This window comes from Stigmatopora nigra, chromosome 5, assembly GCF_051989575.1.
Source record: "Stigmatopora nigra isolate UIUO_SnigA chromosome 5, RoL_Snig_1.1, whole genome shotgun sequence".
Classification (NCBI taxonomy): Eukaryota; Metazoa; Chordata; class Actinopteri; order Syngnathiformes; family Syngnathidae; genus Stigmatopora; species Stigmatopora nigra.
Window position 1 is genome coordinate 7,740,395 of NC_135512.1, and position 17,153 is coordinate 7,757,547.

Below are 17,153 nucleotides of genomic sequence, written 5' to 3' on the forward strand. Positions count from 1 at the left end.
TGGTGGGTTATCTTCTTCAAAATTATTTTTAGATCCGATTAATACAGGGGTTGGGAACCTATGGCTCAGGAGCCATATGTGGCTCTTTTGATGGATGCATATGGCTCTCCACTAACCTGTAAGCTAAAAATATGGAATGTCAATGAGACTTGATTCCCAAACACACCAATAAGAGACTTTTTCTTCTTTAAAAGTGGTGAAATTAATTTAAACAATGTGCACATTTTAATGTATGCATACTTTTTAAATTCTGTGTATGGCTCTTCAGGAGTAATATTTAAAAATGCTAATTGTTGATGCTCTCTCTGTCAAAAAGGTTCCCGACCCCTGGTTTGATAAATCACATATTTTTAGATGATTGTAATATGAGCATGCTCAAACAAACCCATTTTTTTTTAATTGCGCTCAAGTTCAAAGCCCTTCCCTCGAGACTCTGCTATGACCTCTGACCTGAAGTGTTTCCAAGCTCTGTACTAAAGCCATGAGAATGTATCAGCTTACTGTTGATGCTTGCATTGATGTGCTAAAACTACTCCGCTTGGGGAAAATCTTTCATCCAATTTGACACCACAACAAACGCTCACTTTTCTGTTGATGAACTGTTTTTTAGTGGCATTGATGTTGGCAGAGATCCAATCATGTGGTCTTTCTGATCCTACTGACTTGAATTTAAATGAGTTTGTCACCAGTAGTAGGCTTCCACCATATTTTCAAAGGCTCACCATTAGTTCATTTTTTTCCTGTTTTGACATCAAGTAAAATGTATAGGGAATGAACAGAGCCGCTTTGATTGTTGGTGACTGAAAATGAGTACCAGGAGTTCAACTTTTCAGGAAAATAGAATCAAACGAGGTTGAAACAGACCTCAGTGATTCCAACAGCAAAATCTTTGCAAGACATGTCGTCTGTTTGGGCTGGGCTGGGTTGGCTGTCCACTTCAATGGAGATTTATTGCAAACTTTCACCTTTTTTTCAGCAAAAAACAACTCCAACAGTCTGCGCAATCGAGGCATTTATCCCTAGCAAATTGTCAACGATATGCTAACTGCCCCCAACAAGGTACAAATTGCACTCAAATGCCTGACCTCCCAGTGACCCAACAAGCCACAGTACATGTGTTGATCTAACCAAAATATTCTAGAATGAAAAATACTCCCAGGAAAACAAATCCAGAACTGTCACATATTCAATATTTACCTGAATTGCCCCCCCCCCCCCCCCCACCCCAAGTACTGTTATTTGTACTGCAATTGCGTACTTTCAAAACCCTCCGCTGATCTTTTACCGTAAGTAGGATTCATCTTCAGCCGTCAGTGAGGCAGCAGCCAGTCAATCTCGAGATTCCCATGCGAGATTCCTCACCCAAGTCACAGTCCTCACCTTTTTGACCTTCCCGTCAAGCCAAAAGATGAATGTGAGAAGGCGTGAGGTCAAGGTCAACGGCAAAGCAAGCGGAAAACATGAATGGGTGAAAAAGAGAAGCGTCATCCATGTGACATTGATAAATAAAGGTGAGCTACTCTCAAAAGTCTACTCTTAATCTCAAAATAATGAAACTTGGCATTGCCACACTTTGACTTGCAACTCCACTTTTTTCTATTTTGTGTTACTTCTGCCTAGGAGGGAAATGAGGAGCCAAAATATGTCTGTATTGGAAACATCTCGTTGCTGATTGGAACATGGCAACAGTTTTAGTATCATCCCAAATTGGACACACATTCAAACTGTGATCCAATTTGGCCCTGGTGCAAACCACTGAGGAAGTGTAATGGATTGGTGTGACAGGAATTTGTTTTGTTTGGCCTTGGCACTCACCCTGCGTGTGAGTCATATTTAGGACTTCCACGGGAGTCCATGTGAGCCAATGCATAAATCGGAGCGGTCTAAGACGGAGGCTTCATCCGACGCCATGCCGGCATGGATGCTACTGTTGCTGACCTTTGTAAGTCCACCCAATTACATTTTAATATATAACAACATTTCTTTTTTTATGTACTTGTATGCTATTGTTAATGTAGTTCCCTCAACTGTGTGTTTTTGAGAATTGTCTGGATAGCATAATTTATAATATTTTATGATTTGATAATACTGGCCAAGATGTATATTTTTTTTTACCATAAAACTATTTTGATCGCAAATTTTAATTCTGCCATTGGATTTGTTTTTTGTATGCAATTAATAGTTTTAAATTTCTTCTTATTTTTGTGATATTTTACACATATATTTGATATATTTTTACCATAACTTGTTTACTTTTCAGTCCTTTTAATATTAAAATAATATTCATTGATTTATTGATGAGTCTCAAATGCTTTGGAAATATTTGTGCTACTTCTCTTTAGGTTTGTTGTTCTTTTTAAAAAAAAAAAGAAATCCCACTTTAGAAAAATATTATATCATTAAACCAAATTGCAAACTTGTGGGAAGCATTTATAATAAGAGAATAAGTATGCTACATGACATAAACAAAAATATAATATACCCACCTGGCAATAATAATTCTAACTTTGTTATTCAAAAATAGTAATGAAATAAAAATGCAACAAATATAATGGTCATACCAATGTATGACAAAAAAGCTAACTCTTCATTTCTATCATTTCTACAACTTTACTTGTAACCAAATGTTGCACTCAAAACACCAAAGACAAAACAAGTGTACGTATTTAAATATGCAAAGACATTTATGCTATTTATTCCTAACATGTTCGTCCGGAGGGACAAGACTTTGTAATATTAATTCAGACATCTCTACAATTGTTTGAGATGGCAGAGCTCCTTTGAGGCTATCTGTCTTCAAAGAGTATCTGTCAAGTTAGACATGGAGAGAAAAAAAAAAAAAGTTTATTTTGGACCGTAATAGATCTCGTACGTCCGTGCAAGCCAATCGTGAGCTTGTTTTTCTCAAGGTTCATGAAAAGACTCTGTATGACTCACTCCATTTCACCAAACGGTTATAATTTGTTGGACTCTTTGAGTGTTGCAGAAGTCCATTTTAGGCTGAAATGAAATCACTTAGCATTGTTTTGCTGCTCTGGCTTATTCAGGAGGTTGCTATTTTTGCATCGTCCAGTGAAATGCGACCATCACCTGGGCCTCAAAACTCTAAAAGCATGGTTATACAGGCCAACTCCACTCAGATGTCTCTGGGAAATATCCAAAGGGAACTTTTGAGTAAGGAGAAAAAGCAAGTTGATGAGGAATCGGCAACTCAATCACCCAATCGAGATTTAACACAAGCTCACGTTCCATCTTTTGCAAGTGAGAAGGAAAAAGGAGTTATTTCAAGCCCTCACGTTCAAGCCAAAGGGCCCACAGCTTCAGGTCTCCTGTCAGAATGGACAAGTTCAGACAGAGATACAACCATCAACATTGGAGTAGTGACCACCATCAGCAATTTACTAGCTGAAGACGGAAAACCGGCACCTCCGACGAAGGAAGCCTCAGGCTTTGGTCTTCCCAAAACAGAAAATAGACGAGATGGGGACGCAAAATCTGAGAAAACGTCACAAGAGCTTCCTGAAAGGCGGACGGATGAAGATGAAAAAATGGACTTGAATAAGAGTCACCTCCCAAAGGAATATGATCCAGCATCTGAAACTCCTGTTACGTCGAGCCCTGAGGAATCCATCCACTCGGAGCGAGAATTTCCATTGAATGCTCCTTCGACAACAAATCAGCAACACGCCCCAGAGGATTTTCAACTAAAGCCTGGGCCTCAAGGTCAAATGGTAATTATATGTTATTGTTTTGCTTTGTTTTGCTTTGTTTTGTTTTTGCTCAGGGTTCATTGTTGAAGTGCTTTTTGAAAGGAACTGCTTCCAAGAAAGGTGTTAAAGTGGTTAAAACTTTACACTTCACTCCGTCACTGCCATTGAAGTCGGTCAATCCATTTGGGTATTTAAAAAGTTTAAACATCTATTTGCTTCGTCATGAACTGCCAGGATTGCTGATATTATTGGTTTTTATGAGACGGCTGTATTAAATGAGAAATGATTGGAAATCTAATCAGCTCTACGGTAGTGAATCATCTGAGTCATTCGCCTCCATTGCTATTTCTCCAATCCTTTTGATTCAGACTGATGTTTAGATGAGTACCAGTTCTCTATTGATGGGAGTAGGTGGGAGAGGAGGAGGCAAACATTTGGCAACTGACAAAACATACAAAAAGACACCTATAAACACACAACTTAAAATGTATTCATTTTCCAGGCCGCTCGATATATTTATATTGCAGATTCGAAACATTTATTTCCATGAGATCATTTTCATAGGCAAATTTTAGGGGCAGCCTTGTTTCCTGTTCCTTGTTTTTTTGTCACTACAAATATAATGTTAATCAATTGTTATGTACCTTTTTCAAGGGTCCACCAGGTCTACCAGGATTTCCAGGACAAAAAGGAGACAAAGTAGGTTATTCATAGAGCATTAACCATACATTTGTGTTTTAACCCAGGAAATCCCAAACCAAATAATTGTCATAATATTCAAAAGCTTTAGATCATGTCATTTTAGTATCTCTATATTGTTGTTCTTAGGGATATCAGGGTGTGATGGGAAGAACTGGACAGACTGGATACATGGGCCCCATTGGTCCACCTGGAATGCCTGCTATTGTTGTTTTTAAAACATCTGAAGAAGAATGGGAGGCATTCAAGGTTGATTTTCTTCTTTGTTTTTCCAAAATACTGTGACATGTTCATGTTTCATCTCAATTGAAAATAACAGTAAGTATTTTTCATTTTCATGAAGAAAAAGAAATTCTACACCAAGCTGATTTCATCATGGCCGGTACTTGGTTGAGAAACTAAAAACAACATGCTTGATTTGTTATTTTCTGTTAACAATGGATTGCTTTTCTTAAATCAGAAACGGAGAGGAGGTCCAGGGCCTTTTGGACCTCGTGGAAATGTCGGACCAATTGTAAGTTGCTGTAGCTTTTAGTTCAAAGTTGGACTTATGAGTTAAATTGACTCATGGTGAAAACCAGGAGTAGGAATACTATCAAAAAAATTTTATTAATCTTTATTTTAAAGAAACAGTCACACTCTTTGTTCAATGATTTGGATGAAAGAAAATGTTATGTTATTTTTGCACCATTTCTTATCTTGGGGAAAACAAGTTTTTCATTAGTGACATCAATTTCATCTGAACTGTGAGGGCTAGTAGCCAATGAACACTTGTTGATTTCCAGTTTAATTGGATTGGACATCTTTTGCTGAGTTCTGCAAGCAATTCTCTATGTCTAATTTTGTGAGGAACCTTTGACAAAGAAACTTTTCCCTTCCCCAAATTGGAAAAGTTTAGTGTTTAAGCTATTTAGCCCATAGAAAGGAATAAGAATATGCCAAATTTGTCTCCATAGGGGTTGCCTGGAATTCCAGGAAAGCAAGGTCGGAAAGGATTGCCGGGAAAAATCGTAGGTAGTGCTTCCTCTTAGATGAAATAATTTAACCAAAAAAGGAAATATAATTGTTTCTGTAAATGTATCTCAGGGAATCCCTGGGGAACAGGGTGGGCCTGGGCCGCAGGGCCGATCTGGCAATGATGGGACTCCGGGAGTGGATGCGGATCCAGGACCCCTAGGCCCACCTGGAGAACAGGTGACAATTCAAAAGATTTTTTTTAATGTTGAAGTTTTTATGTTATTTAGTTTAGTCTGCAAGTTGAATATGTCATTTTGCTTGAAACTTATTGTCTCATTGGCTCTTTAGGGACTGCAAGGCTATGCTGGAGATAAAGGCAGCATAGGGGAGCCGGGTGACAGGGTAAGAATATTTGGATATTTTTTCATGTTTAAAGAGATTAAATTGTTATCTATATTTTGGCTGTACTGTATTTGCTTATTAATGATGTTGTGTTTTGTTCGCCATTAGGGTTATGAAGGAGAACCTGGACCACAAGGCGATAGAGGTGGAAAAGGACTCAAGGTTACAAAGAACATCCATCAAATATTTAAGTATTACTGTTATTCAGGTCATTCAATTTTTTTCTTTTAACCAGGGGAATAAAGGTACGAGAGGCATTGGTGGGATTCCAGGTTACATGGTATGTTAAGCAACATTGTTAGTAGAAAAAGCATAATCTGATATGGTCTTTTTGTTTGAAGGGATTGGCAGGCATCAGGGGTCCTCCAGGTTTCCATGGAACAACAGGACCACGGGTAAGAACTGCTGCAAATAATTGGGCCTTATTATTCTAAATATACTCGAGTATTTGGTAAGCTGTTGAATACTATTTCCAGGGCACAGCTGGTGCGATAGGCTTTTCCGGACCACCTGGCATATATGTACGTAAGAAAGCATTGCACTCCAATTAAGTGTGCATTTTGTGTTGTTTACTTTGAGCTAATGTGTCTTCTTAGGGCAAAATGGGACCAAAAGGAAGAAAAGGCGTCCCAGGAGTGAAGGGACCTCCTGTAAGTTGACACATCGGGCGCTCTTTTTTAAAATAGTCGATCGCTGTTGATGAGATATTCATGAGTTTATCACTGTCAGGGTCAACAAGGAGAAATTGGTCTGAGGGGAGCAGTTGGACCACTGGTAAAGAACACCAAGTAACATTTTAGGAGAACTTGGCTCAATTGTTTTTCTGGCTTTAGGGAGAGCCTGGTGCTGTCGGAGCAGTTGGATTTCCTGGTGTACGTGGTCCTCAGGTAAACTTGATTTGACAAAAATGTAATGTAATCTTCTGACCCAAGAAATGAAGTGTATTTTTCCCCCTAGGGGGAAGCTGGGCCTGCCGGACCCCCAGGTCCAAAGGGAGACACTGTGAGTACAGTAACAGAGAAGTGATACATCATTTGCAGCCATTTTGACTCATTGTGCTTTCATCAGGGTGGTCTTGGAGATGATGGGGACATAGGAGAACCTGGACCACCAGGTGCTTATGTAAGACGAAAAGAAAACAAATCCCTTGTCATTTATTCAATCATTTTAAACTGAAAATGGTATTAATGTTGTTTACTTCAGGGAAACAATGGAAATCCAGGATTGCCTGGACCCTCAGGTGATCCCGTAAGATTATTTAAAGCAACTTCATTGTTGATTAAAATGTTGTTTTTATGTCAATGAACATTTGGGGGGTTTTGAGGCTAAAATAACAGCCCTGTTGTGTTTGTGTTTTGCATATAGGGAGCCAAAGCCACGCGTGGTGGAAGAGGTGTTCTAGGATTCAAGGGAGACCAGGCAGGTTCTTGATTCAGATCAACCGGAGAAATATTTTACTGGGAAGCTCTTGGATTGACTGGGAAACCCTATAAAGGTTCAACAATTTGTTGTGCTTTTGTGCAGGGCCCGCCAGGGCTACCCGGGAAGCCGGGATATAAGGGACGTCGAGGTCCAATGGGAATCGCGGGTGTTGTAGGATCACCAGGACCAGCAGGACTTGCTGGGCCCAGCGTGGGTATACCTAAACATTTGAGATTAAACTAGAACTAATTGAAGAATTCCAAGTCATTCAAGATTTACCTCCAGGGAATTGATGGCATCATGGGCGAGCAAGGCAAGCAAGGCCAAGATGGGTTGAAGGTAAGATGATGCATAAAGTTTTTTTTGTGATATTTCATAATGATAACTCTGTGAATGATTCTTTATAGGGAGATCTAGGGCTTCCAGGAAATCAAGGAAATTCTGGAACAAGAGGAGACAAGGTTGGACATTGAATTCAGTCATCCACTGACATACTTGTAGTGATATTGTTGATAAGCCAGAAAATTTCTGGCACTCAATAAAATGCTGTGACTTTGATTTCACTCCCTGTTGCTCCTGGGCCACTACCTCATGATTTTAGAGCAATTCCAGATCACTTGATTTTGGATAATTTTTTATATATGCTGCAATAGAGTAACCATGTTTAAACCAATTATGTTGCTGTTTCAATATAGGGTCGCGAGGGTCGAGAAGGATTTTCTGGATTGCCTGGCCCTTTTGTGAGTACAATAAATGGCTAAAAATCAATTTTCTTCATTCATTTGTTATAGTTATCAAATACAAATTGGGTATTTTTTTATCTTGTTATTTTTTGCAGGGAGAGATGGGAAAATCTGGAGAGCGAGGGCCCCAAGGAGAACCTGGTATTAAGGTTCCTATTTGTCTAAACTTATTTTCTGATCCCTCCTGACTACATTGCAATTATAATTCAGTATATATGTTTATTGTCTTTTTGTTTTTGATGTGTATATATATATGACTTTTGTAAAGGGGAGGTTAGGAGTCCCAGCCACAAATGGACCCAAAGGGGAAAAGGTAATGCTTCTGAGTCTTTATAGATTTTCTGATTTAGAATTAAGCAAGGGTTTATTCTCATATGCCTACTAAGTTCCCAACCTGATAAAGGGAAGCTGTTCAAAAACTAAGACGTAGTGATTTTTACATTCTAGCTCACAAAAATGAGGCCTAATTACTTATATGAGAATTTTGTTTCCTATTTTAGGGTCTAAAAGGTTATTCAGGAGTCAGAGGACAAGATGGAATTGATGGAGCCATGGTAAAGCCAGTCCCTTTAGGATAACCCTCCTCAAGAATTGCTTTTTAAAAGTCATTCCAGAATTGGAGAGCATTGTTTGCCACACCCTCTAAATTAAGAAGAATCTATGTTAATATAGATGGTGATCAATACTGTACATATTTACCAGGAAAAAGGCTTAAATTTTATGATTTTTAAATCCTAAATGTCCTTCAATTCTAGGATGGCTCTTAATTATGAGTGGTTTAAGTACATATCACCAAATATATGAACCATACATTCTTATTAGGGCCTTACTGGTGAAAATGGAATAGCTGGTGACACTGGACCAGTAGGTCCAAAAGTGAGTTTAAAGATTAACACAAGTGTAAGTCATTTTCACAACAACATTTCCAATGGTCTTTTGCCATATTTGACAGGGATTTTCGGGGAAGACAGGAGCAAGTGGCCCCCAGGGACCTGTTGGGACAAATGTGAGTGTAAACAATAACCATACAGTTTGCATTCAAATGAAAAATGAAAAAATGTCAAGTCCATCTATCTAAAGACGTGACGCTTATTTACAGGCGGATGCTGGAAGCACGGGAATGAATGGAATACCCGGAAAGCCTGGAAAGAGAGTGAGAAATGATTCCAGATGCCACTTAATAAATTTGAAGTTGCAAAAACGTTACATTATATTGTTTTTTTTTTTTTTTTACTAGGGTCAAAATGGAATAGATGGATCAAAGGGCCGAGAAGGAATGGAAGGAAACAAGGTAATTGCAGCGGATTCAAACATCAATTCGTAGGGATTTCTCAATGCTTGCTTTTCTTCGTTGGGAAGGGCAAGAGAGGTGAAAGGGGGCCACAAGGGAAAACAGGTCCTAAGGTAAGATTTTATTATTTGAAAAATACTCTATGCAAGTCTATTTACGCTCTCAGACTCCCATTGACGCCGAGTAAAAATGGACAGGACGTCGATCCCCGTCATCGGCAGTCATCACTCAAAATGACATCTCACTCTCCCCTCAGGGCAAGATGGGCTTAGCTGGCCCACGTGGACATACAGGACCCCCAGTATGCGCAATACATAATCCAAAGTAAATTATTGACGGAGTTCAACAAAATACTCTGAAGTCCATTTTTTCTCTGTTTGTAGGGTACACGGGGTGACATTGGACCATATGGAGTGGTTGGACCACAAGGACGTTCAGGTGAACAGGGCCCACGAGGAGCTGCCGGCCCCCTTGGGATGATAGGTTACCCTGTATGTCTGCTTTTATTTCCATTACATTGGAATGAAATGGTACTGTGTAAAAATTACACTGTAAGAAAATTATAAAATGTAATTTTTAGTCCTGCTAACTAAATAGATTAAGTAGACATCCCTTAATTGTTCCCAATTTTTGGGTAACTTTTTATTCAGAGTGTTTCTAACTCATTTCATTAAGTTCATATTTTGAACTTGATTGACTGAGCTCCATTCATTAATTAATTTATTTAAGTCAAACCAATAGAATATTGCACTGCACTTAGAATGTTTAAATATGTATTTTATTTTGAATGTAAGTCTCTTCATTAAGAAGTTAAATTAGTATGTTTTTTATCTCCTTGGCGACCATTGATGGTGACATGCGTCCAATCCATTTCGAACAAGAGAGAACATCAAAATAGAGGAAGCAGTAAATGTATTCGTTTTTATTTTTTTTATTTTATCTTTAGGGTAAAGATGGACCTCAAGCATCAATTGGCTCACCTGGAATCAAAGGTGGCAAGGTGAACATTTTCTACTTATGTAACTACACTGAATGTGTATATTTTTTTACTCAGACAAAATATTCTGATTATAAATGTTTGCTCTTATTCTATTTTTTAGGGACTTAAAGGAAGCATAGGAGAGGAAGGACGTGCTGGTCTCGATGGTGAGGAGGTAGATAGTTTAAGACTGTGTTGTTTTTAAATATCAACTTTCCACCATAGTGGTAAGGTTGCTACCATTCATTTCATTTGAATTTAGATCTTCTGTACTTTTATCGACCAAAGTTGTCTTCAACCTTCTCTTAGGGTCCACCCGGGCAAAGGGGGGCTGATGGACCAACGGGACAAAACGGGACATCAGTGAGTACATGTCAATGGCTGCGTTTTGGGAAATGCAAACATGCACACTTACACCCCATGTTGATGATATGTGTTAAGGGTGATAAAGGGAGAAAAGGAACCTCTGGTCCAAGAGGTCCAAAAGGAATGGCGGGTGTCCACGGTGTTCCAGGTTACCAAGGAGTGAGGGGACGTCTAGGGAAGCAGGTTATTGAGCACACTTTTGTTCAAAGTTTTAGTGGGAGTTCAAAAGTGGTCAAGTTGTATTCATTATCAGGGCCATGCTGGCATACAAGGGGACAGAGGCAAACATGGATCTCCCGGACTCAAGGTAAGTAGAATCTTTAGATATTTATTTAATTGACAGCAAGATGTTTATTACAAACATGCTTCACCAGGGTTCACCAGGCCAAAGGGGTCCCCAAGGTATGCTTGGACAGTTTGGAGCAGGAGGTGACACCGGGAATCCAGGAAACAAAGGCCAAAAGGGTCTTCAAGGAGATATGGTTAGTATCTTCTTGTTGGCACTTTCACTTCTATTGACAAAAGACACACAATCCATTTACAAATGTTTTTGTTTAAATGTGTTAACATCAGAAATAATGTAATGTGATTTCAGGGGTCTCCTGGTCCTATTGGGCCGTCAGGAAATATTGGACCAGCAGCACCAGTAAGATCTATAGTTAGGCTTCAATAAGGCACGGCCCGATTACAGAAATCAGATATTGCTCAAATTCACTGTTGCAGTAAAGGACTCATTTAAGAGTCTCCAGGCTGATTTTCCGCTCGCTAATTAGACTGAACAAGCAACTTCTCTGAAGTCGAACAATAGCAAAGACATCAGTATTTCTATTTTCCTTTTATGCTGGATCTTGTGCATTGCGGTAATTTCTCCGAAATGGCCTTTCCAGGCAAACATAAGGAACAAAATTATCTCCTCAAAGATGAGTCAATTGCCATTTCGCAATGCAAATCTTAACATTAGACAAACTAAATGGATGCTTTTTTTTGTCTCTTGCTTGTACACATATATTTTAAGTTTTATGTGATGAAGGTGTTACTTAGGTTTGTGATTTTAGTTCAGCATGGAAAACACTTTTAAATGGCACCTAATATCGTCTGTCATGAGCCTCTGTGATGCTTTTTAGGGTTTTTCTGGCAAGAAAGGAACTGATGGCAAACCTGGAAGAATTGGAGCAAAGGTGAAATGTCCCATTAGTTGCATAAATACTACAGAGTATCCATTCATGTTGTCCGTGTAATCAACTGGTGTCCAGCGGAACTGTTATGTATGACTTTACGTATTGTCTTTATCAGGGCATCAATGGAAAAGTGGGTGAGCTTGGGCCTCCGGGCAAAAAAGGACACATGGTGAGTTTTTGTGATGTGACGCACATCACTCTAAACCTGCCTACAGTTTTTAATGATTATCTTCTCAATGTTGACCACAATGACGCACTTGGATTTTTTTAAATAACGCTTTGCATTACCTAGGGAGGAAACGGCCAAAAGGGGGCAAAAGGAGAACCTGGAACTCAAGGCACAATGGTGACGTATTTCAAAAATCTAAAATTTTTCCTTTCTGATTGGCTTATTTTGTGAAATGATCTTGAACTGTACATTCAAAGAGCTGATTTTTTTCCCCCAGGGCAAAGAAGGAAGAATCGGCTTTGTCGGTGTCCCTGGTTCTGAAGGTCCACTTGGAGCTGCTGGTCCACCTGGTACTCTTGGCAATAAAGGATTTCGTGGGGCACCAGTAAGAATGTCACCATGTTCAAGCAGGTTTTCCACTAGTGTTTCATAAGCCTGGTGGGCCGTCAGGCTTCTCTTGACCCCTCCCCACAAAGCTATAGATGTGCTACAAACTAAAGTCCATTCAAAGTTTACATATTTTAACAGAGTCTATTGATACAAGTTTTGCTCATAAATGACTTATATTAAAACAAAATAGTTTTTCCTCCTAAAACTCTACCACCAGGCAATGGAATTTTCTGGGAGAAAACCTATTGAGTATATTAATACTGAATTGTTAATATTTGCTTGACTATATTGTGAATGTTGTCTTAATTAAGGGGTTGCCAGGTCAACTAAGTATTAAAGGAAACAAAGGAGCACCAGGGAAAATTGTAAGTTGCAATTCATACCTAATAAAATAGTAGAAATCTTCTTCAGAAGTATTTGATTGTTTTATCCAATTATTAGGGAGCTGAAGGCCCCCCAGGGAACCAAGGACCGTTGGGACGGCGTGGAATACCTGCAAGTATTTCTGATGATAAATCACCATAAATACAGTGCATAGCCATACTATAAAAAAAAATCTGAACAAATAAACTGAGGTGCACTCCTGTTTTTTAACGCTAGGGTTTGGATGGATTGGACGGATTACATGGGGTGCAGGGGAATGAAGGCTACCCGGTAAGAGAAATATCATTTTCTGGAATGAGTATTGAGTCTTTAGTTATGTTTTATAAAGTTGAATAAATCTCCTGAAGGGAACTACTGGCCACACAGGAGCTCCAGGATCACCAGGCAGGCCTGGTAAACAGGTCAAATACCACAGTCGCTTGACAACACGTTTGCTTTGGATTTATCAATCAATATTGAATTGTGTTTTTCATATACAGGGTATACCTGGTCCACCTGGTCTCAGGGGAAATACTGGAACACAAGGCGTTAAGGTAATTGCAGTAGAGTCAACCCTAGTGGAGTTCACTAATGGAATCAGAAAAATCTTTCTAAGTCCAAATGGATTGGGCATCTATCAGTTGCCATAGTAAATGAAAGGTATATTGTTGTCACTGTTTATAATTTACACTTCTAGGGTGAACGTGGACCACCAGGAAAGACAGGACCTCCTGCACCAATTGGCCCAAAGGTATTTGAGTATACTACAAGCTATTTTAAACAGTGACCCATGATATGATTGTCACATGGCCTTACATAACAATAATATTTTTTGATCCAGGGTATTCAGGGACTGATGGGGGGTAAAGGAGTGACTGGAGCAACAGGTCTCAAGGTGAATTCCCCCAGCTATGTGTTTAAGTTACATAAAGAGAGCAATTATTTATCCATTTGATGCTTATATACAGGGTGTACCGGGTGAAAGGGGCTTACAGGGGGCTGCTGGTCAATCAGGGATGAAGGTGGTATATATTTTTTTATTTTTTTATTTGAAGTGATTGAATACAATAATAATCTGTCATCATAATAGGGGAAATTTGGTGTGGAAGGTGCTTACGGTGTAACGGGAGCTAAAGGAAAGCAGGTATATTTTCTTTGAGTTTTTCCTATAAAATGACTCATGGTTGTTGATTGTTTTATAATGTTTTTATTTTAAAGGGGGATAGTGGTCCTCATGGTCCACCTGGACAAAAAGGACAGCCTGGCCATATGGTAGGATCATTATGGAGTTTTGTACCACATTCTCACGAACCGTGCAAATTTGAATCAAATACTATTATCACGTTATCGCAGAATTCCTTTTCTGACCCCATCATTTTAATAATACCTTCATTCATTCTCGAGTTATCACCAAACTGGCATACAGAACCAAATGGTTAACTCCCACTTTAAAAGCAAGATTCTATTGACATGAACTCAATACACATCAAATAGTTAATAACCAGAGTAACGTAAATTCCAATACTCTTATTTTGAAATGGTCATGTTTCCTTAGAATGAAGTCATTTTTTATTTTTTGTACTCATTTCTATTCTGTCTTTGTACAGGGCCAGATTGGACTGAAGGTGAGATCTGATTTTTTTGTGTCTGCAATTCTGTCTTAGTCAATTTTAGGAGAGTAATTATAATAAATCACAACTCCTATAATGTGGTCGCCTGTTACTGCATTATCTCTAGTTTGGGTGAATTTTTGTGATTACTACCTTCATATTTAGTGATTACCTGCCCTTTGACCCTTTCCAGGGAATGAAAGGGATCCAAGGCACCAGTGGAACCAAGGGAGTTAAGGGCAAACAAGGACCTCCAGTAAGATGTATTTACTTATTCGCTCATATTGACAGTGATATACCTCCAATTCATTTCAAGTGATCGATTATTGCAGTTCCTCCTAGTCTGATGTCTGTGGCTATGTAAAGTTTTTACTTTTTAATGTTTGGTCTCTAACTGTCATTTGTTCCTCAGGGAAAAGCAGGTTTGCCAATAAAAAGCAGCACTTATTCACAAGTGGAGCACAGATCAGTTGAAATATTCGAATCCAGTAATAAAAATCATTCTAAAGCAAGACTCGAGTCAACACATGTCACAAAAAAACAAGGACAGCAAAAAGTAGGTATAAACTTTCTCCTCCTAATAATTGCATGAAATGGTTAATAAATAACATAATCTCATGTAGGAGCCCAGTCCAGTGAAAGTGTATCTAGAAGATGAAGCAGATGAAGAAGCTGTACACTTGCCTCAAGGCACTAAAGACGACCCCGGTACTTCTTGTTACGAGTTGAGTCTCATTCACCCGAATTTCAATGATGGTGAGGAGAATTTTGACTCCCGTATTCTCCGGACTATCAGTCATACTTTTTTGCTCATAGTTTGGCTGGGCCTCTGACTAATACTCTAGAGTTCTTTTTTCTCTTTTCTTTTGTTTGAAGTCTTACAAAAGTCAGTTTTCCACCACTTTAGTATTCGTGACTCTGTCTGTTTTTGATTCTTTTCAAAAAGGGTGACTAATAGTACAACATGTATATAGTACTATAGTTTTTGCCTCTTCATTGTGCATTATTTGGATGAAGTAACTTATAGTCCAAGAAATAGGATGCTCTTTGGATTGCTTTTAGGTGTCGGAAAAAAAAACTCTCAATTCATTATTTTTTAGGTTATTTTTACATGGACCCCAACCAAGGTTGTCCCTATGATGCTTTCAGAGTGTTTTGTAACTTCACAGCAGGAGGAAGCACCTGTATAAAGCCACAAAAATCGCAGGTAAAATTATAAGGGCCTTTGCAAAGACTATCTTCCAAATGTTAGTCATGAGTTATCAGACACATGACATCATGCACTTATTCCATTTAAATGCACTAAAATGCCGAGGTCATGTAAAAAATGCTTTGATATTATGTTTTGCAGATAAACTTCAAGTGGGATTTGACAAAGAACCAGACGAGGCCATCGTCAATTCAGTGGTTTAGCCAGCAATATGGCGGCGATAAGGTAAGTCTGATCTTTGTAAATTTAAACGTCATCTGAGCTAATAGTGTGTCCAATTCTCTGAAGTTTGATTACCTGGGCGTGGACGTCGTCCAGATGAGGTTTCTACGTTTACACAGCCTCACGTGTTCCCAGCGTATCAAGCTCAAATGGACATCCAACCCCTGTGGGTTGGATGGCATGAAAGACTTAGTCCACTTACTTGGGGACTCCCTCCAAGACATAAATTGGCGCCACACCAACGTGTCAACACGAGAACTTGAGGTAATTGATTTTTTTTTCCCAAAAGACTCGCTACCATGAATCTTATTGATTTTTCACACCCCTTTGCAGGTGGAGTTGGTTGTAAAAGTTTGGGGCAGCAGCGAACTACATCGAGGTGATATGCAATTACTTCCTATCCGAGATTTGGGGATAGCAACGGCATCGCATTGTGCGCACGTCGCTGAGCTCAAAGCTGAATTGGGACCCATCTGCTTCTTGTGATGTATGATTGTGTGGGTGTTTGTGTAATGTTTGTGGGTGTGTTTGTTAAATTCCCTGTAAATAACTATAGTAAGGATGTACGAATTCTTTGCAGTCTGCATTATTGCTGCTCTATTGTGTATATTTATTGACATTGCAGCTCTTAAAAACATTCCACACAGAATATTTGTTTGTAAGAATGTATTTCTTTGTCTCATCTCATCTCATTTTCTGAATCGTTTTATCCTCATTAGAGTCACGGGGGTGCTGGAGCCAATCCCAGCTGTCTCCAGGCCAGAGGCCGGGGACACTCACACCGATACCCAGGGGGCAATTTAGAGTATCCATTCAGCCTATCATGCATGTTTTTGGAATGTGGGAGTAAACCGGAGTACCTGGAAAAAACCCACGCAGGCCTGGAGAGAACATGCAAACTCCACACAGATGGACATGAAGTGGATTTGAACCCAGGACCCCAGAGCTGTGAGGCCAACGTGCAAACCACTCGTCCCCTGTATTTCTTTGCATTAAAATCATACCATTTGAAAAAAAGACATCAGACGAGTTGATAGTTAACTCATTCATAAAAATGTGATGTCAATTTGCTTGCCCTGTATTTGTTTACCGTGGCACATTACAACATTACATACATTAGCAACGTCGGACCAAAAGAAATGTTTGCAATTGAATTCATAGTTACCCAAATAAACAAATACGCCAATAAATTTTGGCATTCATTCGCTACTCTCATTCACAAATATAACGGACCACAAAATGTCAGCAGGGGGATTTAGATGCAATAAAACTACAGATGCTTGTGTTCTCACAATTATGGCCTTGTGTCTTTCGTAACTAATTGTGTTTGACACGCTGCACTCATAAGACCGACTTGCCAGAGCCCACAACACATCTTTTCAAATAGCATTCAAACTTAATTCAAAGTTTGAGCGAGGAACAGAATAATTCTCAATGGCACT

At 39.1% G+C, this 17,153-nt stretch overlaps 3 protein-coding genes and 1 long non-coding RNA gene across 5 annotated transcripts; all 4 read left to right on the top strand.

Annotated features, from left to right (window-relative positions):
- The first annotated feature begins 6,978 nt into the window (after positions 1-6,978).
- LOC144196667 (uncharacterized) lies at positions 6,979-8,477 on the top strand. Its single transcript, XM_077717033.1, has 9 exons — positions 6,979-7,008; positions 7,134-7,187; positions 7,293-7,400; positions 7,476-7,529; positions 7,598-7,651; positions 7,886-7,930; positions 8,029-8,074; positions 8,202-8,246; positions 8,434-8,477. Exons 1-9 carry the CDS (start codon positions 6,979-6,981, stop codon positions 8,475-8,477), a joined length of 480 nt encoding a protein of 159 aa, XP_077573159.1.
- A 311-nt stretch (positions 8,478-8,788) lies between these two features.
- On the top strand, positions 8,789-12,831 carry LOC144196668 (uncharacterized). The gene is made up of 20 exons (XM_077717034.1): positions 8,789-8,809; positions 8,886-8,939; positions 9,033-9,086; positions 9,171-9,224; positions 9,293-9,337; positions 9,481-9,525; positions 9,608-9,715; positions 10,171-10,224; positions 10,325-10,378; positions 10,513-10,566; positions 10,645-10,752; positions 10,823-10,876; positions 10,944-11,051; positions 11,165-11,215; positions 11,694-11,747; positions 11,863-11,916; positions 12,040-12,093; positions 12,194-12,301; positions 12,618-12,671; positions 12,748-12,831. Exons 3-20 carry the CDS (start codon positions 9,054-9,056, stop codon positions 12,829-12,831), a joined length of 1,176 nt encoding a protein of 391 aa, XP_077573160.1. The 5' UTR covers positions 8,789-8,809; positions 8,886-8,939; positions 9,033-9,053.
- A 149-nt stretch (positions 12,832-12,980) lies between these two features.
- Positions 12,981-13,565, top strand: LOC144196942 (uncharacterized). 2 transcript variants are annotated; one of them, XR_013326425.1, is made up of 4 exons: positions 13,047-13,091; positions 13,170-13,223; positions 13,367-13,420; positions 13,511-13,565. It is a non-coding gene; the product is annotated as an uncharacterized LOC144196942 (long non-coding RNA). The 2 variants fall into 2 exon arrangements; XR_013326424.1 differs by having other exon boundaries at positions 12,981-13,223.
- Positions 13,566-13,709: 144 nt separating this feature from the next.
- LOC144196943 (collagen alpha-3(V) chain) lies at positions 13,710-16,826 on the top strand. Its single transcript, XM_077717456.1, has 10 exons — positions 13,710-13,813; positions 13,888-13,941; positions 14,277-14,294; positions 14,473-14,535; positions 14,692-14,835; positions 14,903-15,035; positions 15,380-15,486; positions 15,631-15,714; positions 15,778-15,975; positions 16,045-16,826. The coding sequence occupies exons 2-10, from the start codon at positions 13,939-13,941 to the stop codon at positions 16,195-16,197; spliced, it is 903 nt and encodes a 300-aa protein (XP_077573582.1). The 5' UTR covers positions 13,710-13,813; positions 13,888-13,938; the 3' UTR covers positions 16,198-16,826.
- Positions 16,827-17,153: the final 327 nt, after the last annotated feature.

Bases quoted from the DNA above. Each gene is read 5' to 3' on its own strand.
- LOC144196667 (XM_077717033.1), top strand. From the start codon at position 6,979: ATGGAAATCCAGGATTGCCTGGACCCTCAG. The intron at 7,188-7,292 runs GCAGGTTCTTGA...GCTTTTGTGCAG, and splicing joins TAGGATTCAAGGGAGACCAG to GGCCCGCCAGGGCTACCCGG. The intron at 7,652-7,885 runs GTTGGACATTGA...GTTTCAATATAG, and splicing joins CTGGAACAAGAGGAGACAAG to GGTCGCGAGGGTCGAGAAGG.
- LOC144196668 (XM_077717034.1), top strand. From the start codon at position 9,054: ATGAATGGAATACCCGGAAAGCCTGGAAAGAGA. The intron at 9,087-9,170 runs GTGAGAAATGAT...TTTTTTTACTAG, and splicing joins CCGGAAAGCCTGGAAAGAGA to GGTCAAAATGGAATAGATGG. The intron at 10,877-10,943 runs GTAAGTAGAATC...ATGCTTCACCAG, and splicing joins ATGGATCTCCCGGACTCAAG to GGTTCACCAGGCCAAAGGGG.
- LOC144196943 (XM_077717456.1), top strand. The intron at 15,036-15,379 runs GTGAGGAGAATT...ATTATTTTTTAG, and splicing joins TCACCCGAATTTCAATGATG to GTTATTTTTACATGGACCCC. The intron at 15,715-15,777 runs GTAAGTCTGATC...AATTCTCTGAAG, and splicing joins AGCAATATGGCGGCGATAAG to TTTGATTACCTGGGCGTGGA.